Raw genomic sequence first — 22,468 nt, 5'->3', positions numbered from 1 at the left:
TCACCTCTAGAAACATCACTTATCAGGTGAACAGGAGCCCAGCAATGTCCACACAGCACATTTTCTGTATATGTCTGTGGAGACAGGGACGTGAATCAGATTACATTTGCATGTACTGGATAAACACAAAATACCAACATCCACCCAAGTTGGGAAGAATTTACTGTACATTTTTAAGCACTGTTTTAAGAACTTTAGGTGTCCTACAAGGGATTCATCGGCACAAAATTATGTGATAAATAATGTACTCCCGTCACTTTAAATGAAGCGTACTCTATGCAGCCTTTCTACTACTGCAGATGGATTGTTAAGATACTGATGCAATCGCTGATCTATGTATAATTTCTCCATAGATTGATTATAAACCCTGCCATTTTTTGCTCTTTTATGGTGACTACCCACTAGCGTTTTTTTTTCCTGCTGCGAATTCGCTGTGTTTTTTTTTTATTTCCAATTGTCAATGGGGCTTTCTAATGTTAAAAACACAGCGCATCAAAAACGCAAGTTGCCGTTTTTGTGTTTTTGGTGGGCTGTTTTTTAACATTAGAAAGTCCCATTCACAATTGGAAAAAAAGAGCAACAAATTTGCAGGGGAAAAAAACGCTAGTGGGTAGGCACCCTTAACCTGTCCCTTATATTCCCAGGGTTTCATGTACTGTTTCCAATATTATAACCTGGCAAGGCTGCTTATTTGTCTTTTGCCTACATGATTCAATTTTCTTTTGCTTTCTTTCTGAAATGTTGGAAATCACTCAAACACAGAAAAATAAATGAGAATACATTCTATAAATACAAAATATAATTTAATAAAATTAATTTTTTAAAAAAGTATGCTGAACTACCAACACCAATTCATCCAAACCAACAGCAATATATAAGCAGAATAACCAAACACACATAGATAAAAAGTCCCGCAATCAGTGACAGATGAAATACTATATACTTAACCGCCTTGCAAATATGTCAATTTACTACAATTTAGTAGTGTAAGCTGCTTCAACTTTTTTCTCCTTCTTTAGCTGTTCATGGGTCTGCAGACAATAATCATCAGTGATTTTTTTTTTTCCCCATTAACAAAATAATTGCGCAAATCCATTTGACTCATTAAAGTTGCAGAGTTCTTATTTTGTTTGCAAATTATTTTTTGTGATTTCTACCATATCAGTAATGTTGGTGTAAAGTTGGCCTGTGTAAGGACACAAAAGAAGAGCAGCCCGAATCTAGCCACCTAAAACCCCTTGAGTAGGACTTTAGGTAAGTGAAAGATTCTTGTTAACGGAAGTCACACCTACATTTCAGGTTTTGTTAGCATTTAGGCTTCAGTTCCATATATTTATACTTGCACTTTGGTTATTGTATTGTGATAAATAGGGAAGAAATGTATAACAGATTGAACATGCCACATATCCGAAATGCTGCAACAATCACAAAATGCTGGAGGGCAGGACAGAGACCAAGTAGTCAATAGGGTCCTTCTGGTGTCTTTCATTTCCATCATGGGACTAATCTGGCATTCCATTTGTTGCTCCCATGACAGTACAAGCAAACAGTGGTAGGACACAGCCTTATAGGAAAACTATTATCATCAGTTTTGTTTTTCAAAATCTATGAAAAATAAGGAACTTTTCAGCAAGAATATAAATGAGTAGCGCCTCAATTTAGTAACACACATCTACTTTACATTATTTTTAACACACGTATGTAGGACAAAGAATGCACCTTTCATACATGTGATTTCCTATATTCATGCCATAGGTTTGATAAGCCCATGATCTAAACATTTAACGAGTGCTTCTCTGGCCACATCTATGATATGTTGTTTGCTGGGATTGTTCTCCTGTTTTCCAATGACTGTCAAGATCTCCAACATCTCTGACTCTACTAGTTTCTTTGCTAGCTCCTTATCAGCGCAGATGAGGTTATAGGCAATCACAACTCCTCGATGCTGAACCTGCAAGTCCTCATTCAGACAAAGTCTCTGCAGGATCTCCAGCCATTGTGTTGTCTGTGGACAAATAAATAGACGTCTCGATACCGATTAGACCATTTAACCTGTCCAATATAGTTTGTGACTATGATACATGCATGAAATGTTGAGACACGGGTGAACTCAAAAGACCTGTTTTGTTGTGGAGTTCAAAAAGTCATATAAAGAAAAAATCTTTTATACTAATAATACTAGTAAACAATAATAGAAGTATTTTACTGATGTACTTACGACTTCAGTCATTTTATGGCACAGCTGCTTCTGGGCACCAGTCAGAACTGCCAGTGCGCCAGCTGCTGCCCTTTGTAGCTTTTCCTCATCCTCCTCTCCACAAAGCAATATCACCAATTTCAAACGATCATTTCCTTCGGCCACGAACCTCTCCTGAACCTATTACAATAAAGTAAAGCAGATTCATTTAAATATCTTCCAGATAATTTGTCATTGTACAATTTATAACTTGAAGTCTTTAGCTAATAAAGAAATTCTAAAAATTCAGAGTGAAAAACTTTTCAGATATTAGCGGTGCATTTAGTAAAACATTATCTCCAAAACTGTGTAGAATATAAAAGTATTTTGAATTACTGATTGTGTTTATAGGTTAAAAATGAACCTTGTCTAGATTAGCCAACTATAGAAACAGAATAATCCTATTCATGGCAGCACTTGAAATAAAATTGAAAGCAAAAGTAAATGAACCCATATTTCTGCATTGATAACTAATAAAATTGGGGTCTGATTGCTAAGTCCCAATTACAGACAACATGATCTAACTAAATTAATAACACACAAACAGTTGTACCGTTTATGTCTCTTATTGAGCACATTTAAATATCCACAGTGCAGAGAGAAAAATAAGTGAACCTCTATGTTAATTATGTCTCTAAAAGCTACAGTAATTTAACATAGTAAGACTGAAAAAAGATATATGCCCATCCACTTTAGCCTATTACATCCCAATGTTGATCCAGAAGAAGGCAATAAAAATCACACTGAGGTGGAAGACAATTTCCTCATTTAGGGGAAAAAATTCCTTCTTGACTCCAATCTGGCAATCGGAATAATCCCTGGATCAACAACCATTGAAGTTATTAATGGTTATAAAATATAATATTGTAGCAATATCTTGAACTCTTTTATTGAATTTGCCATCACTGCATCCTTAGGCAGAGAGTTCCATAGTCTCCCTGCTCTTACAGTAAAGAACCCCCTTCTATTTTCAGTGTAGAAACCTTCTTTCCTCTAGACGTAGAGGGCTCCACCTTGTTACAGTCACAGTCCTTGGTATAAACAGATCATTGAAGAGATCTCTGTATTAGGCTTCTTTCCCACGAGCATATATCGGCCGGCCATTTTCATGGCTAGCCAATATACGCTGTGAGCTCGTGGATTGGATTCCAATGCATCAGATCACATGGCTATGTTCTCGTGACGTAAAAGCGCCTGTCCGGCTCCACCCACGCTCCGCTCCCCCCCCCCCCCCCATTGCAGAGAGTGAGCGGGGAGGAGAGCAGAGGTGAGCCTACGAGGGGGAGGGAGGGGAAAGGGGCGATGGCATGGTAGCCTCGGCATATATGCGCTGGGGCCCATGCCGTGTGAACGGGTGCACAAACGTTAGATTTGTGCGCCCGTTCAGGAGCTTTAACCTACAGATGGTAGTGCATATCGGATGACCGTGAAAACGGCTGATGATATACGCTCGTGTGAAAGAAGACTTATCCACTGACATATTTATACATAGTTATTAGGTTGTTTCTTAGCCGTGTTTCTTCTAAACTAAATAACCCCAATTTTGATAACCTTTGTGGGTATTGTGGTCCACCCATTCCGCTAATTATTGTAGTTGTCTGCCTTTGTAACCGCTCAAGATCTGATATATCCTTCTTGAGTACCAGTGCCCCAAACTGTACACAATATTCCATGTTTGGTCTGACCAGTGATTTGTAAAGAGGAAGAGCAATGTTCTTGTCATGTGCCCCTAGACTCGTTTGATCCACCCTATGATCCTATTTGCTTTGGCAGCAGCTGCCTGACACTGGTTACTCCAGTTAAATTTACAGTTAACTAAAATCCCCAAGTTTTACATGTCAGTGTTCCCCAGTTTTTTCAATTTAGCGTGTAATGGTAACATGTATTTCCCCTGTCCATGTGCAGAACTTGAAATTTATTAGTGTTAGACCTCATTTGCCACTTTTCTGCCCAAGCCCCCAACTTGTCCAGTTCCATTTGCAACCGCATTTTGTCTTCTCTTGTGTTAATATCTTTATATGGTTTTGTGTCATCTGCAAATATTGATATTTTGCAATCCTTCTACCAGGTTATTAATAAATATATAAAAAATTTGTAAAAGGGGTTTCAATTAACAGGATGAGACCGGGAGTATGGGTTTCACAGGTGCTTTGCCCATTAAACAAAGGCACAGTGTGAACCATGCCTCGATGTAAACAACTTTCAGAAGATATGTTATAGAGATGCATGAAGCTGGATGGGACTACAAAAGTATTGCTAAAGACCTGAGTGTATATCTAGCCACGATTAGCCAAATTGTGGCTGTGATAACAATCAGACAATGTTTTACTAGTAATGGATCTAGAAATCAAGGTTATTCCAAAGGATTAACATAAGTTTTCTTGTGACTGTATCTGGACCGTATACAATCAGTTGGCTAGGGCACTTCTGAACCCTGTTCTAACTTGAACCCCATTTTCTTATACTCATTAGCCTTAGTTCATGACTATAGTACTATCTGTACTGCCTGGATCACATTCACTTACCTCTTTATTTACCACCAGGTTACACATTAATTCTGTAGCAGCTTGTCGAATCTGTTCATGATTCTCAAACATGTAATTCTCAATGTCAGGGAGAGCTTTCTCCTTAATAATTTTTTGTCTGTGTAATAAAAAATTGGCAATGAGGGAATCATATACTTATATAAGACATCTGCTATATATCTACTTTGACCTTGAAAATCAGCTACAAGAATGTGTACAGTAACTATGAGGCATATATGGCAATATTAGGGCATGTACATATTTCATTAGTGGCAATAGATAGGTTCCATTCAAGTCTTGTTATGGGATGCTGTTTTGGGGATTTTAAACAGTAAAGTTTGAAGGCACCTCTGTATGAAGCCGATAACGAGATGTGAACTTGCCCTTACTTAGTTGGAGACATTGTGTTTGTAAATAAGTAGTATGGCCAGTCGAGGCATAAATGTTAATAATGTGCAGTTATAAAGATGTGTTATCTACTACTGAGAATACAAACCTTAATTTGTCACTTCTACCAGAGAGATTGGTCAGGCCATGGAGTGCTTCAAAGTTCTGCATACCATCTTTCTCTGTGTTCAGGAGACTGACCAGAGGACGCACCATTTCATATACCTGAAGTAATACCACCACAGGTTTACATCTTTTTTAAATTTTTTTATTAACACCTCTATTCTGATGTATCTAAAATATATATCATACCTATTCACACAACAAAATTCTATGTCAAGATATCTAGTAGTGAATGAGTGACATTCAGTGACTGATGACCTGTGCCAGACTCAACACCCATCACAGCTGAAGGTTTGTTACAAAATGTAAAAGGATTCTGTCATCAGGTTCATGCACAGAATAAGCACACTTAAAAGTTTGACTTGGAGCTGATCTTTGAGTCACGGAGCCGGGCCGCACCAGCCTCTCCCTGCCCACAGCATGCAGAGTGACGGCTCTCTCCCTGCTTTTGTATAGGGAAACATCTGTCATTCTGCAAACTGTGGGCAGGGAGAGGCTGATGTGGCCCACCTCTGTGACTCAAAGGTCAGCTCCGAGTCAAACTTCTAAGTGTGCTTATTCTGAAACACTGCAGAGGACATCCTTACTGGGCTACATTTAAGAACATTTAGAGATATGATTTACAGCAGCTTCACAAGCCATTAGACAATGGACAGAAGGGGAGCCATTGACTTTGTATAGGAGGCTTTGTTTCTGTGGCCAAGGTGAATCCTGTGTTATCTACATATATGTGTTTTACCTTCCAATGTAATCGTACCTGTGATATTAAAGGGGATAATTGATACAGATCAGGACCTGACAGACTAGTATTAGGCTCTGTGGTCAGGGGGGGAAATGCAGGATTTTAGGATGTCTTAAAAAATATTATTTCCCCCAGTCGTCTCCACGACAGCACCAACTGAGATTGCCTCCTCCTGGTAGGACAGGAACATACTGAGAGGTTAAAAGCTCCCCCCCTTCCCCACTTTCCTCAGTGTCTTCCTGTCCTGCTAGGAGGCAGGATCGCTGAGAGGAGCTGGTGGAGAAGCCAGCGAAAGTATACAGGCGGATCGGAAGGCAGTGGCTCACCCTGTCATCCCTTCGCAGCCAGACGACTCCCGGGACGCCACATGGGGTGGTAACCCCCGGGCCAGGTTCCTCCCGCGGCGGCCCATGGGGGGTTCAAAGCGGGAGCCTCAGTCCCCCTCGTCCTCCGGCAGAAATTACAGCGCGGCGCTCCAGGAAGCCCTTTGACGGCAGGGGGCGGGGCGCCGCATCTCACGTCCAGCGCGATGACGTCATCGCGTCTGCATTAGGAGCGGAGGGGGCGGGGCTTAGCGCAGGAGCGCGAAAATTCAAATAGGAACCTGAGAGAAGCCAGAACACCAGCACTACAGGTCGCAGGGTGTCTGCAGCACTGGTATAAAGATGAGTGCTCCAGCCCCAGAGACAGCTGAAACCTCAGCCTCAGCGGCCGTAAGTAGCCAGTGCGGCAAAAATACAATGCAAATATCCAGTATGTTGTATATGGAAAAATTGCATGTTTACCCGCAAAAATGCTTTGTTTGTCAGGGGGATAAAAAAGACATCCCCCCCAGAACAAAACTGCGAAAATGCGTGGAATGCGGGACGAGACTGCCAGCCACGTACCAGAGGCCTCTATGCAAGGCATGCGTGGCTAGGCTAGTCAGAGAGGAATCGGGGGGATTCCTGGATGACGTTAGGAAGCTGGTGAAGGAGGAGGTGCGATCAGCTCTAACGTCACTGCCGGCACCGCCAGCAAAACGCCAGAAAAAGGCGTATGTTCCCGAGGAGCCTTCTGATTCCGAGAATTCCATCGGATCAGAGCAAGAGGAACAGGCGGCCGAGGAGTCCTCAGAGGAGGAGGACTACAGGAAATATTTGTTCCATCAAGACGAGTTGACGGAATTAATTAAATCAGTCAGGGCTACATTAAAAATGGAACAGCCCAGAGAGCCACGGACTCTACAGGATGAAATATTCAGTGGACTTGGGGAGAGGCGTAAACATACCTTCCCGGTCCACAAAAACATCTCTAAAATAATTCAGAGAGAGTGGAGTAAACCAGACGCAGGTTCCTTCTCCGCTCGAGGCGTAAAAAGGAGATACCCCTTGGAAGAGGAAGCTTGCGCAAGCTGGGACGAAATACCTAAAGTAGACGTCCCGGTGGCCAAGGTAGCCAAGAGGACGACTCTTCCCTTTGAGGATGCCGCACAGCTAAAAGACCCCATGGATCGCAAGGCAAAGGGACTCCTAAAGAAATCATGGGAGGCAGCGGCAAACATCCTTAGGCCAGGGATCGCAGCCACTTGCGTGGCGCGGACCCTGGGGGTATGGTTAGAGCAGTTGGAACTACACCTGACCAACAAAACACCAAGAGATCAGATCCTTAACTCCCTTCCTATCTTGCGCATGGCAACTAACTTCCTAGCGGACACCGCGGCCGAGACCGTCAAGCTCTCAGCAAAGGCCACAGCCCGCTCTAACTCAGCCAGAAGGGTGTTATGGCTGAGATCATGGTCAGGCGACCTGGCCTCGAAAAACAAATTGTGTGCCCTCCCATTCTACGGCCAATTTCTATTCGGACCGGACCTAGACAAAATTCTAGAAAAGGCGGCCGACAGGAAAAAAGGGTTCCCTGAGGAAAAGCCACAGAGAGCGAAGACCTTTTCCCGGGCCCCAATGCAGCAGCCCGAGGCCTACCGAGGCAAGGGCAAGACAGGCCGCTGGAGTTACCCCAAGGGGGGCAGAGGAAGGAATATCCTCTTCAACCCCCACCAGGGGGAGCCGAAGCAGAGACCCTGACGCCATCCCCGTAGGGGCAAGGCTGGGGAGCTTTGCGGATCAATGGGCCGCAATCTGCGGGGGCCCATGGATCCCAAAAATCCTACAGCACGGATACCGGATAGAGCTAGTGTCCATCCCCAGAAGGAAATTTATTACCACGCGAGCCCCAAAAAAACAGCTACATTTACTAAGGCAAAGCGTGCGCGACTTGCAACGGTTAAATGCAATATCTCCCGTACCGCGAAACGAGGAAACCCAGGGCTATTATTCCAGGCTCTTTCTAGTAAAAAAACCCGGAGGGAAACACCGGACGATAATAAATCTGAAAGACCTGAACACCTGCGTCCGATACAGGAGATTCAAAATGGAAACCATCTCCTCGACAATAAATTTGATCCCCAGAGGAGCCTACATGGCGTCCATTGACCTAAAGGACGCTTATTTTCACATCCCGATCCACAAAGATTCTCAGAAATACCTGCGGTTCGCAGTGGACATGGGCAGAAGAATAGAGCACCACCAATTCAGATGCTTGCCCTTCGGGATATCCTCAGCCCCCAGAATCTTTACCAAGATTATGGCGGAGGTAGCCGCCCACTTGAGAGAAAAATCGATTCTAGTAGTAACCTACCTGGACGATGTTCTATTAATAGCAGAGTCCAAAAAACTCCTAACAAAACACCTGGAGACAGTACTAGAACTTCTCCAATCGTTGGGATGGATTATAAACTGGGAAAAATCCAGCCTAGATCCCGACAAGCAGAAGACGTTTCTGGGAATAACTCTCGACTCAGAATCGCAATGCTCCTACCTACCCGAGGAGAGAATACAAAAAATCCGCAGAATAGTCAAAACTTTCCTACGAAGACGATTCTGCACAATTCGGGAGGCAATGTCTCTCCTAGGGAGCTTGACATCATGCATCCCAGGAGTAGCATGGGCCCAGGCCCACACCAGAGCCCTGCAGGCCGTAGTCCTATCCTCATGGGACAAAAGGCAGTCCTCGTTAGGGCAAGGATGTACATCCCAAACAGGGCAAAAACATCCCTGCGTTGGTGGACATCCCCAGAGAACCTGCGGAGAGGGGTTCACTGGCTACAAAACCCAGCCATCCACATCACAACAGACGCAAGCGCTTGTGGATGGGGAGCGCATGTGGGGAACCAATTCTTTCAGGGTCCCTGGCCTCAGAGGATAAAAGAACAGTCCTCAAATTTCAGAGAACTACAGGCAGTTTGGCAGGTTCTACAGCAGTTGGGCAACTCGCTACAGAACCAACACATAAAAATACTGTCAGACAATGTCACCGCGGTCGCTCACATACGACACCAAGGGGGCACAAGATCTCCCGCACTGCAAAGCATCACACAGAAAATCTTTCACTGGGCGGAGGGCCGGATCCTCTCGATCACGGCAACCCACTTGAAGGGGACACTAAACGAAAAAGCAGACTTCCTCAGCAGGAAGCAAATAGACCCAGGAGAGTGGTCCCTCTCCCCAGAGGCATTCAGAATCCTAACCAACCGGTGGGGGACCCCGCAGTTGGACCTCTTCGCAACCAGGGAGAACACAAAAGTAGGCAACTTTTTCTCCCTCCGGCCAGGAGATCGCCCGATAGCGGTAGACGCCCTAGGCCAGGACTGGGGTCAAGGACTGGCTTACGCCTTTCCTCCCATACCACTAATTCCCAGGGTCTTACAGCACTTCAGAACCCAGGGATGCACGCTAATCCTGGTGACCCCCTTCTGGCCGAAAAGAAGCTGGTTCGGTCTTCTGACAACACTGAGCGTCCAGGACCCAGTCACCTTCCCTACCTGGACAGATCTTCTATCGCAGGGGCCACTGAACCACCCCGGCCTAGACAAACTCCATTTAACGGCATGGCTCTTGAAGAATCCTCGCTAAGAAAGAAAGGATTCTCAGAGAAAGTAGTAGAAACCCTAGTGTCCAGTAAAAAAAAGACGACCCACCTGATCTACCAGAAGGTCTGGAGAAGGTTTTCCTCATGGAGACAGGGAAGGGATCGCGGGGATTCTATCCCCGACACTCCGCTAATCTTAGAATTCCTGCAGGAGGGCTTAGAGATGGGCCTCTCCCCGAGCACCCTAAAAGTCCAAGTTTCAGCCCTTAGCGCCATCTGCGACACAAAATTCGCAGACGACAGATGGGTCCACAGGTTCCTAACAGCAGCAGCTAGACTACGCCCTAGGCCCATAAACCTGTTCCCAGACTGGAACCTTAATTGGGTTCTAGGGGCCATGACAGCGGTACCATTCGAACCGATCGAGGCGCTACCTATAAGAATGCTTACAATCAAGACCATCTTCCTAGTAGCCATCACCTCCGCAAGACGGGTTAGCGAACTACAGGCCTTGTCCATCCGCCACCCGTTCATGAAAATCGCAGACACCAAACTAATATTTAAAACAGACCCGGCCTTTATGCCAAAAGTAGTGTCAGATTTTCATAGGTCCCAGGATATAATAATCCCCTCATTCTTCAGTAACACAAAAAACGAGGAGGAAAGAACCCTAAGCTGCCTGGACGTTAGGAGAGCAGTCCTAACCTACATAGATACAACGAGCCACTGGAGGCGAGACGACAACTTGTTCGTCCAGTTCAGTGGCCCAAATAAGGGTAGCAAAGCAGCAAAAAGGTCCATAGCCAGGTGGATCCGTCTGGCCGTCATAGAATCCTATAAGGCCCTCGGGAAGGAGATCCCGTTAGCTCTTAAAGCCCATTCCACAAGGGCAGTAGTGTCCTCATGGGCCGAACACAGTTCAGCCTCGGTCGAGCAAATTTGCAAGGCCGCAGTCTGGAAAAAACCCCACACGTTCACTAAACACTATAGGGTAAAAGTGCAGCAGGACGAGGACATGGCCTTCGGCCGTAAAGTCCTCTCGGCAGCGATCCCACCCTAATAAACTTTAGTTGGTACGTCTCAGTTGGTGCTGTCGTGGAGACGACTGGGGGAAAAAGTGGATTATACCCACCTGATAATCAGGTTTCCAGTAGTCTCCACGACAGCACCCGTACCTTTCCCCCCCTATAAAAGTAAAATAATAAATTTTAAAAAAACTCCGGTTAGGGGAAGAAATTTAAGTTTAGCTCCTGCCCCGGCAATTCGTTAGAATCCACTGAGGAAAGTGGGGAAGGGGGGGAGCTTTTAACCTCTCAGTATGTTCCTGTCCTACCAGGAGGAGGCAATCTCAGTTGGTGCTGTCGTGGAGACTACTGGAAACCTGATTATCAGGTGGGTATAATCCACTTTTTTGACTAAAAATATAAAAAAGACAACCAAAAATGTTTTTAAAATATGTGCATCACAAAAATGTGATTTATATAATAGGTCATTTTCTGATGACACATCACCTTTCAAACTGGATGAAGATAGTGAAATTATGTTCTTTATCACCTACCCTCTCTCCAGGGAATGCAATGTCGGGGTTTGATACAGCTGCTATCTTAGCCAGACCATAAGCCGCCTTCGTTTTTCCCACTTCTGTACCTTCCAGGGCTAGAGGAATCATGGCCTATCCAAGCAAAATATAAACATACAGCAGGTCCAAAACAGCACAGAGATAGCGCTATACTACACAATGTACTTTATAGATAAAAACATTTACCTTGCCTCCCCCTTGTGCAACAATCGTTCCTCTGTCCTTTGCATCTTCACACAATGCTAGGAAAACCCTAAAACACAAAACATTCCCAAATTATTATCACTGACTTTTAAACGAATTTTGCATTCACACGTATGGTTTTTCAATAGTCAGAGCATTTGGCTTAAAACCATCAATTGCAAAGCTTACTGTTTGTATTCAGTAAGAAACTATCTTTTCTCCTTAGGGAGAGCACCTAGATGGTGAGTGAGGAGACTCAAAAGGCCATTCATGCTCCTCTGGGTAATATGCAAATAAGGGAGATGGAATAATACCTCCACAGTGCCCCCTATTGGAAGGCAGCATTAATTCAAGCCAAAGCCAGACTCTTTATACAAGTCTTGTAACAATGACTGGGAATTCCATCTCCCTGAATTGCATATTCAGTAAGAAACATGTACAAAATGTTCGTTGTAGGTGAAAAGATTTTTTTATTACTTTATATAGCACAAAACCTATTCCTCAATTATGGCAGAGATTGTCATTGCTCACATCGGTCCCTGTCTCCATTGGGGCTCACAATCACGAGTACCCAGAAAAAACCTAGGCAAACATAGGAAATACATACAAACTTCATACATGTTACCTGTAGTCTAATTCAAACCCAGGACCTCAGTGCTGTACGGGAAAAAAAGTCACTGCTTCCCTTTATGTAAACCAGATCTTCATGTTAGAGGTCAAAGAACAGCATACCAGATCTAGGATGCTTGGACTTTAGGGAAAAATTCTGAAATTTTACAGCAGTTTACAGGAAATTTCCACAGTGCAGCAGTAGGTTGAGCTCAACTCAAGTGAAGCCTAAATTTTCTCCTACTAGAACTTCAGTCAAGCCTGAAGGTTGCTTTGAGCTCTGATTCATCAAGGGTTCAACTGATTTTAAATCTATACCATGTAATGACAATAATTGAAATCCTTCATTCAGTTGTATGAGTTGGCTGATTATGGATTTCTCTTGCGTTTAGGATGTGCCATCCTACAGATTTTCAGACAAATTGAGACCTGGTGTAGAAACAGGTCACTACATTAAGTTGGACTATTTCTTATGAAAGAAGAAAAGTTTCCAGTACTTGCTACTGGTATGCTGATAAATTAACCCTTGTTTAACTGGGATTGCCATCTTCCTCGGTAAGTTGGGTGGCACATACAAAATATACTTCGAATTACTGGTCATGCTAGCTCTTAAAATTCAGTCTTTGCAACAAAGACTTTCCACACCAAAACAAAGCATAAACAAAATGCCACTTTCTAATATTCACCTTCCTAGTTGATGGAGGTGCATGACTACCACCTGACACCTCAAAGACAGCATGTGGGTTTGTTATCCGCTTTTCTGGATTTTCTGGGTCCTTGAGGCTAGAATTACCTCTCCTTTTCAGATTAGAGCCAGGACTGAGGCTCACTCTTCTCTTTAAGAGCACTGTCAATTGTAGTATAGTTGGCCAACTTCACAACACGGAGATCCACAGACTGCCTGAAAAGTCTAACTAGGTCCTCTACTGATATAAAATACACCACTCCAGTAGCTGCACTGCTACAGTGATTATCAGAATTCTGAACACCTTCAAAGCAGCATACCCTCCATCCCCTATCATCCCTTCAAAGACACGGCCCTGTATGTTGAAATGGACAACTTTCTCTCAGCTATCTCCATTGTTAATATAATGAAGTGGGTTAAAAGAAAACTCTGGGCAACACTGATACCCTGACTATTATTTCTGTAAGAGTTATACATAAAGGCCCATTTACACGTAACGTTTATCGCTCAAAATTCATTCAAACAACCGAAAATTAGCTATACTCATTACATGTAAACAAGGGCATCGTGCACTTTTCATTTGAATGATGATTTTAAGGTGAATTTAAAATCAATCGTTCAGGTACTGAGAGGTAAAGCAAACAAATTTGTCTCAGTAGACCACGTGCTGTTATCGCCACTGAAGGCAGCAGTTAACATTATACTCTGCCATCAGCTGCGAGCAGAACAATGCAGCTGTGTGCATAGCTCCAGCTCCTGGAGGCCCTTTTACATGCAAATGCTGATGATAAAGTGTTAATGTCCATTAACACTTTATGCAAATAGATTACTAAATCTTTCATTCATTTGAAAGATTATCTTTGCGTGTAAATGGGCCTTAACACAGGGATTTAAAGAACACAAAGCAGACTGCTCCTTCAATATATCGTGTGGTAACACTTGAATATACCTGAACAGTCTATGAGTATTGCACTGTAGTTGTGAAGTATTACCTAGCTAATTGTTCCTTGGTTTGGTCTGTAAGTATGGCATTATCTGTTTTCACCATGCAGGATAAAGCTGAGATAACATCAGCCTTTAGCAGTCTCTTCACGCGTTTCATCACAAAGTCTTTCTTGTCCTTGAACAAAAATAAATATAAACAGTTAAATACTCCACCAACTTCTAAATTCATACTGTTAAAATAGTGTCTTTCATTGAAGCATCTTATTGATGTTTATTGTCCCTGTATCATGCACAATTCAAATACTCTTGCCACCCACCAGAATGACAGTAACTCACTACTTGCCTTTGGGTGTTCTTCTGGAACATGCTGCTTGGAGAACTTAGCCAGCTGGACAAGCTCTGGAATGACTTCTTTCACATCGTAGCTGTTTGTGCAGTTGACCAGAGTTGCAGCCACAGAGTAGAGAATCGTCTTATCACTTGTCTGTGCATAATTAAAATGGTACTGTTAATACTTCCATATATAGCTGTAAGATAAGACAAGTAAATGTGCATATGGCCTTACATACCTTAGACAGCTCAAACATGGCTTTCAGAGCTTGTTCGTCTTCAACAAAGTCATCTTTTACATCAGCATCTAATGTTAAATATGCCAGCCCTTCCACTGCCCACTTCCTAGTCTGTAAATCAAGGCTTGGATTACACAACCACCTATATTGAAGAACATAGATTAAATGACCATCCAAACAGAAAAAAGTCAAAATTTATCATATCTAGTATTATGATGCACAGTACATACAGGAGTAATGTACTGAATAATAAGCCTTTTATGCATCTTTCATGTTTCAGAACTATCTCGTATATAAAGACGTATTCTGGGACTTTGTAATACTTTTCTATGGATGAACAATAGGTCGTCAATAGGTGATTGTTGGGGACCCACCACTCAGATCCCTAACAATCTGCAAAATTTCAGTGCCGCTTCTACTATGGTCAGCAGAAGAAGCAGAAAGCATTGACCAATAGCTTAGTGACCCGGGTTGGTAATACAGCACAGCTCCCAATGAGGTTTATAAAGTCCCGGGATATCCCCACATTAATACTATTTTCAGATGAATTATCATGTAAATTCCAGACACACGTACTTCCTGCATTGTTTGGCAAGTTTATCAGTAGATCCTTCTGCAAACTGTCTTAAACCATAGTCTGTACCTCCAGCTGATCCCAGTTTGCAAAGACCCTGAAATTCAGTAATTACTCTAGTCATAAAATCTCAGAAACAGAATAAAACATTTATTGGTATTGCATTCACATCTATCTATATATATCTATATAAAGCTGAAAGCCCTCACTGACTCACTCACTCACTGACTGACTGACTCGCCAAAAGTTCTCCAACTTCCCAATGTCGTAGAAATCTATGCTTGCACCAAATTTCATGTTATCTCCAAAATAGGAAAAGAAATTGGGTCCCAACTCGATTATTCAATTCTAGCGCAAAAGAATTGGCGTCGAAATTTAACGTACATAATCTAAATCACTCACTTCCCAATGTCATAGAAACGGGAAATTTGGCACGAGCATTAATTATGTCATAAATAGGAAAAGTTATGGGTCCCAATTCGATTATTCAATTCTATGCGCAAAAGAATTGGCGTCGAAATGTTACGTGCGGAATGTAATTTTCTCACTTTCCGGTGTCATAGAAATGGGAAATTTGGCACGAGCATTGATTATGTCATAAATAGGAAAAGCTAATGGGTCCCAACTCGATTATTCAATTCTATGCGCAAAAGAATCAGCGTCCAAATTTTACGTACGGAATCTAATTTTCTCACATTCCGGTGTCATAGAAACGGAAAATTTGGCACGAGCATTGATTATGTCATAAATAGGAAAAGCTAATGGGTCCCAAGTCGATTATTCAATTCTATGCGCAAAAGAATTAGCGTCCAAATTTTACGTACGGAATCTAATTCTCTCACTTCCCGGTGTAATAGAAACTCGAAATTTGGCAGAAGCATTGATTATGTCATAAATAGGAAAAGCTAATGGGTCCCAACTCGATTATTTAATTCTATGCGCAAAAGATTTAGCGTCCAAATTTTACGTACGGAATGTATTTTTCTCACTTTCCGGTGTCATAGAAACGTGAAATTTGGCAGGAGCATTGATTATGTCATAAATAGGAAAACCTAATGGGTCCCAACTCGATCATTCAATTCTATGCGCAAAAGAATTAGCATCCATATTTTACGTACAGAATCTAATTCTCTCTCTTCCCGGTGCCATAGAAACGTGAAATTTGGCAGGAGCATTGATTATGTCATAAATAGGAAAAGCTAATGGGTCCCAACTCCATTATTCAATTCTATGCGCAAAAGAATTAGCGTCCAAAGTTCACGTACATAATCTAAATCTATCACTTCCCAAAGTCATAGAAACATGAAATTTCCCATAAGCATTGAATATGTCATAAATAGGAAAAGTTAATGGGTCCCAACTCGATTATTCAATTCTAGGGCAAAAGAATTAGCATCCAAATTTTACGTACGGAATCTAATTCTCTCACTTCTTGGTGTCATAGAAACATGAAATTTGGAACGGGCATTGATTGTCATAAATAGGAAAAGTTAATGGACAAAAGCCCGCCCGGCAGAGGCCAAGACAGCGGCCCGCCCCGCTTCCGACAGAGGCCGGCCTCGCTCCCGCCAAGACAGCGTTCTGCCCCGCTCCCGCCAAGACAGAGGCCCGCCCCCTTCCAGCCAACACAGAGGCCAAGACAGAGGCCCGCCCCCTTCCAGCCAACACAGAGGCCAAGACAGAGGCCCGCCCCCTTCCAGCCAACACAGAGGCCAAGACAGAGGCCCGCCCCCTTCCAGCCAACACAGAGGCCAAGACAGAGGCCCGCCCCCTTCCAGCCAACACAGAGGCCAAGACAGAGGCCCGCCCCCTTCCAGCCAACACAGAGGCCAAGACAGAGGCCCGCCCCCTTCCAGCCAACACAGAGGCCAAGACAGAGGCCCGCCCCCTTCCAGCCAACACAGAGGCCAAGACAGAGGCCCGCCCCCTTCCAGCCAACACAGAGGCCAAGACAGAGGCCCGCCCCCTTCCAGCCAACACAGAGGCCAAGACAGAGGCCCGCCCCCTTCCAGCCAACACAGAGGCCAAGACAGAGGCCCGCCCCCTTCCAGCCAACACAGAGGCCAAGACAGAGGCCCGCCCCCTTCCAGCCAACACAGAGGCCAAGACAGAGGCCCGCCCCCTTCCAGCCAACACAGAGGCCAAGACAGAGGCCCGCCCCCTTCCAGCCAACACAGAGGCCAAGACAGAGGCCCGCCCCCTTCCAGCCAACACAGAGGCCAAGACAGAGGCCCGCCCCCTTCCAGCCAACACAGAGGCCAAGACAGAGGCCCGCCCCCTTCCAGCCAACACAGAGGCCAAGACAGCGTTCCGCCCCCCCCCTCCAGCCAACACAGAGGCCAAGACAGCGTTCCGTCCCCCCCCCTCCAGCCAACACAGAGGCCAAGACAGCGTTCCGCCCCCCCCCCCTCCAGCCAACACAGAGGCCAAGACAGCGTTCCGCCCCCCCCCCTCCAGCCAACACAGAGGCCAAGACAGAGGTCCGCCCCCCCCCCTCCAGCCAACACAGAGGCCAAGACAGAGGTCCGCCCCCCCCCTCCAGCCAACACAGAGGCCAAGACAGAGGTCCGCCCCCTTCCAGCCAACACAGAGGCCAAGACAGAGGTCCGCCCCCTTCCAGCCAACACAGAGGCCAAGACAGAGGTCCGCCCCCTTCCAGCCAACACAGAGGCCAAGACAGAGGTCCGCCCCCTTCCAGCCAACACAGAGGCCAAGACAGAGGTCCGCCCCCTTCCAGCCAACACAGAGGCCAAGACAGAGGTCCGCCCCCTTCCAGCCAACACAGAGGCCAAGACAGAGGTCCGCCCCCTTCCAGCCAACACAGAGGCCAAGACAGAGGTCCGCCCCCTTCCAGCCAACACAGAGGCCAAGACAGAGGTCCGCCCCCTTCCAGCCAACACAGAGGCCAAGACAGAGGTCCGCCCCCTTCCAGCCAACACAGAGGCCAAGACAGAGGTCCGCCCCCTTCCAGCCAACACAGAGGCCAAGACAGAGGTCCGCCCCCTTCCAGCCAACACAGAGGCCAAGACAGAGGTCCGCCCCCTTCCAGCCAACACAGAGGCCAAGACAGAGGTCCGCCCCCTTCCAGCCAACACAGAGGCCAAGACAGAGGTCCGCCCCCTTCCAGCCAACACAGAGGCCAAGACAGAGGTCCGCCCCCTTCCAGCCAACACAGAGGCCAAGACAGAGGTCCGCCCCCTTCCAGCCAACACAGAGGCCAAGACAGAGGTCCGCCCCCTTCCAGCCAACACAGAGGCCAAGACAGAGGTCCGCCCCCTTCCAGCCAACACAGAGGCCAAGACAGAGGTCCGCCCCCTTCCAGCCAACACAGAGGCCAAGACAGAGGTCCGCCCCCTTCCAGCCAACACAGAGGCCAAGACAGAGGTCCGCCCCCTTCCAGCCAACACAGAGGCCAAGACAGAGGTCCGCCCCCTTCCAGCCAACACAGAGGCCAAGACAGAGGTCCGCCCCCTTCCAGCCAACACAGAGGCCAAGACAGAGGTCCGCCCCCTTCCAGCCAACACAGAGGCCAAGACAGAGGTCCGCCCCCTTCCAGCCAACACAGAGGCCAAGACAGAGGTCCGCCCCCTTCCAGCCAACACAGAGGCCAAGACAGAGGTCCGCCCCGCTCCAGCCAACACAGAGGCCAAGACAGAGGTCCGCCCCCTTCCAGCCAACACAGAGGCCAAGACAGAGGTCCGCCCCGCTCCAGCCAACACAGAGGCCAAGACAGAGGTCCGCCCCGCTCCAGCCAACACAGAGGCCAAGACAGAGGTCCGCCCCGCTCCAGCCAACACAGAGGCCAAGACAGAGGTCCGCCCCGCTCCAGCCAACACAGAGGCCAAGACAGAGGTCCGCCCCGCTCCAGCCAACACAGAGGCCAAGACAGAGGTCCGCCCCGCTCCAGCCAACACAGAGGCCAAGACAGAGGTCCGCCCCGCTCCAGCCAACACAGAGGCCAAGACAGAGGTCCGCCCCGCTCCAGCCAACACAGAGGCCATCCCATATTTTAAGAGACTTTTTTTCCTACAAATGTTGGCATGCAGCGACAGTGTTGTTTAGTAAAGCCAGCATTGCCAAATAATTTGAAACTGTGCCCAGTTTTGTGAATGTATCGCTGATTTAACTGACAAATAAATACCTGTTTGTTACTACAATGTGTGCTGTTTTTAAGTCCACCTACACATACTTTCAGTAGTAGCCCGTGACCTGGTTCTTACTTTGAACTAGGGGCCCACTAAGCTCTCAGCTGAGGACATACACGCTGGCAGACCTCAAAGCAAGATTCTGCAAGATGAATGATTATGTGAAGGCATATTGTCATTCAGTGCTAGGCAAGTACTTAAGGGGGAAACCACTGCCATGGCTACCGGCCAACCAACCAGATCCTACAGGTGGTGTTGAGAGTTCAGCACAGCGCTGTTTCTGTAGCTCTCATTGAAGAAAAAGGAAGCTACAGAAACAGCATAACACAGTGTACAATGCTGTTCCTTTAACTCCCAGAATTTTTTTACCGGGTAGTGTGCTGGGCTGTGCTGTTTCCTAAGCCGCCATTTATTTAAATGAGATCTACAAAAACAGCCCTGCACTCAGTTCTCTTTTTTGACTGGTGCTCAGAACAAAGCTTCTATGTTTTCGCATCTTGGCCATGCAAAGCACAGATGAGAATACCATTTTTCGAAAGCTATTCAAAACTTTTACTATTGATGGCCTATCTGCAAGATAGGTTATCAATATTGATTGGTGGGGATCTGCTACTTGGGATCCCTGCTGACCCGTTGATTGCCAAGTCTCAATTGAAGGGGGTTAAGTCGGCTGCAGATCTACATCAAAAGCCATCAGTGGTGCAGAATTTGACTTGCATTTTGTGCTGTGAAAAGTCTGCACTAATTCGACTACGTGTGAATGGACCCCTGAGGGTGCGTTCACATGTGACCGATTTACTGATTCCATGCTTTCAAATCACCAAAATATGCACACTTTACACACAATTAAAAATGTATCAAACACACATGCAGGTTTTAATAGTGTATGCAGTTTCTTTAGAATGTTTGTGGTCTTTGAATACCACATGCAGTTTTTAAATGCATTTTTCTTAATTGTAGTTCAAGAGTACAACAAGAAACATGAACCCCCTTTTACACATGCGTTCAGAAAATGCACCTTGAAATCCTGGCATTTTTACTGCAATTTCGAGCAGCATTTTTGATGCATGGTACAGCGCTTTTTAAAGCACCCCATCATTGTGATGGGTGAGGAGGTGCATTAAAAAATGTGAAACCACAACTATAGAACAGGCACCACGATTTAGGTATGAGTATAGGTATGGGTATGGGGGGGAGCCGAGCTGATCTTTTGCACCCTGGCCCCTGAATCTTTAGTTACACCCCTGTAAGGGAGTTTACATTCACAGGACTCTAAAAAGAGTGCCATGCATCATCTTCAGAGGGGGCATCGTGGGAATGTCTAAAAAAAATACATCACCCGGCTCCGTGTCACGACTACTTACAGCACCATAACTCAGTTTATGGTGCTGTGGGGATGAAATAGGTTACCTTTAGTCTCATTCCTGACGTCTCATCCACATTCCTGGTTCTATAAAATGCTGCAGACTTTTCACAATAAACTCTGCAATGAAGAATCCACAGCATTTCCAGTGTTCCCATAGCCTAAGAAGTTATACAGTCCAACAGAGGTTCCTCTATGTTGCAGTATATTATCCGGCTGTATGGCCCCCTGCACACGAGCGGGATTTCCCACAGAATTTCCACCCATACCCGCCTACATAGGATTGCATTAGATAACGCTATCCTAGGCAGACGGCCGTGATTTGTCCGCGTGGAATCGCGGCACATTCTATTTCTGTGCGGGTCTCGCAGAGACCCGCACAGAAATGTCAGTGATGAGGGGCCAGCTCCTCTCTGCGCATGTGACGGCTGGTCGGCAGCCAGCACACAGCGCAGAGAGGAGATGCGGAGAGCGGGTAAGCTGCAGTCCTCTGCAGGGGCACAGGACCACATGCCGCTGCGAGAGCAGCAGGATGCAACCTGGCCATGTGCAGGTGGCCTATGGAGGGGACATTTCTCACAGCGACATAAGTAACCAACTCATCCCAGGAACCCAAAAACTTCCTCCATGATAGCAGAATCATACTAGCAGCACAGTCCCATCAGCAGTCTCTGCCCTGTTCTTATCCCTCTTGTCTGCTCCAGTCACTTATTAGTACTCCTCCATGACACCAGGGTCATACTAGCAGCACAGACCCATCAGCAGGCTCTGCCCTGGTCTTACCCCCTCTTCTCTGCTCCAGTCTTACAGCCATCACTCACTAGTACTCCTATAGAAAGAGTCAGCTCTTCTCACCTGGTTAGTCAGAGCAGCAGGTGTAATTAATGGGATGGAACGAGGGTTGGGGATCCTCCCAACTCTTCCCCAACCAGCTCCAGCACCCTCTCCATGCTGGACTGGGACAGAACATAGTTCCTTCTATGTTCAAACACAATGGGGCTGATTTATTAAGACTAGGAACTGTAGCCAGTAGAGATGAGCGAGCACCAAAATGCTCGGGTGCTCATTACTCGGGACGAAATTTTCGCGATGCTCGAGGGTTCGTTTCGAGTAACGAACCCCATTGAAGTCAATGGGCGACCCGAGCATTTTTGTATTTCGCCGATGCTCGCTAAGGTTTCCTTGTGTGAAAATCTGGGCAAGTCAAGCAACGGATAGGGCAGGCGAGGGGCTACATGTTGGGCTGCATCTCAAGTTCACAGGTCCACTATTAAGCCACAATAGCGACAAGAGTGGGCCCCCCCCCCCAAAAAAAAAACTTTTACTTCTGAAAAGCCCTCATTAGCATGGCATACCTTAGCTAAGCACCACACTACCTCCAACAAAGCACAATCACTGCCTGCATCACACTCCACTGCCACTTCTCCTGGGTTACATGCTGCCCAACCCCCCTCCCCTCCCCCCCACAGCGCACACCAAAGTGTCCCTGCGCAGCCTTCAGCTGCCCTCATGCCACACCACCCTCATGTCTATTTAGAAGTGCGTCTGCCATGACGAGGAACCGCAGGCACACACTGCAGAGGGTTGGCACGGCTAGGCAGCGACCCTCTTTAAAAGGGACGGGGCGATAGCCCACAATGCTGTACAGAAGCAATGAGAAATAGAATCCTGTGCCACCGCCATCAGGAGCTGCACACGTGGGCATAGCAATGGGGAACCTATGTGCCACACACTATTCATTCTGTCAAGGTGTCTGTATGCCCCAGTCAGACCGCGGTTTTTAATTCATAGACACAGGCAGGTACAACTCCATATTGTGAAGTCCCTGTGGACCCACAGCATGGGTGGCTCCCTGGAACCCACCGGCGGTACATAAAAATATCCCATTGCATTGCCC

At 46.0% G+C, this 22,468-nt stretch overlaps 1 protein-coding gene across 1 annotated transcript; it reads right to left on the bottom strand.

Moving 5' to 3' along the window:
- Positions 1-836: 836 nt before the first annotated feature.
- LOC136588465 (protein unc-45 homolog B-like) lies at positions 837-15,187 on the bottom strand. The gene is made up of 10 exons (XM_066587732.1): positions 15,066-15,187; positions 14,490-14,631; positions 14,264-14,404; positions 13,968-14,095; positions 11,685-11,751; positions 11,478-11,591; positions 5,258-5,373; positions 4,762-4,879; positions 2,219-2,377; positions 837-2,005 (listed from the first exon to the last, which is right to left on the bottom strand). Exons 1-10 carry the CDS (start codon positions 15,185-15,187, stop codon positions 1,745-1,747), a joined length of 1,368 nt encoding a protein of 455 aa, XP_066443829.1. The 3' UTR covers positions 837-1,744.
- Between the last annotated feature and the right edge of the window lie 7,281 nt (positions 15,188-22,468).

Source organism: Eleutherodactylus coqui, chromosome 1 (assembly GCF_035609145.1).
Source record: "Eleutherodactylus coqui strain aEleCoq1 chromosome 1, aEleCoq1.hap1, whole genome shotgun sequence".
NCBI lineage: Eukaryota > Metazoa > Chordata > Amphibia > Anura > Eleutherodactylidae > Eleutherodactylus > Eleutherodactylus coqui.
The sequence above is the reverse complement of the archived record's forward strand: the minus strand, read 5'-3'. Positions and strand labels throughout refer to the sequence as shown.

Excerpts from the sequence above, each read along its gene's own strand:
- LOC136588465 (XM_066587732.1), bottom strand. The coding sequence starts at position 15,187 with ATGACTAGAGTAATTACTGAATTTCAGGGTCTTTGCAAACTGGGATCA. Across the intron at positions 11,592-11,684 it reads TTGCACAAGGGGGAGGCAAG|GCCATGATTCCTCTAGCCCT; the intron begins GTAAATGTTTTT and ends TTGCTTGGATAG. Across the intron at positions 2,378-4,761 it reads ACCTGGTGGTAAATAAAGAG|GTTCAGGAGAGGTTCGTGGC; the intron begins GTAAGTGAATGT and ends TTATTGTAATAG.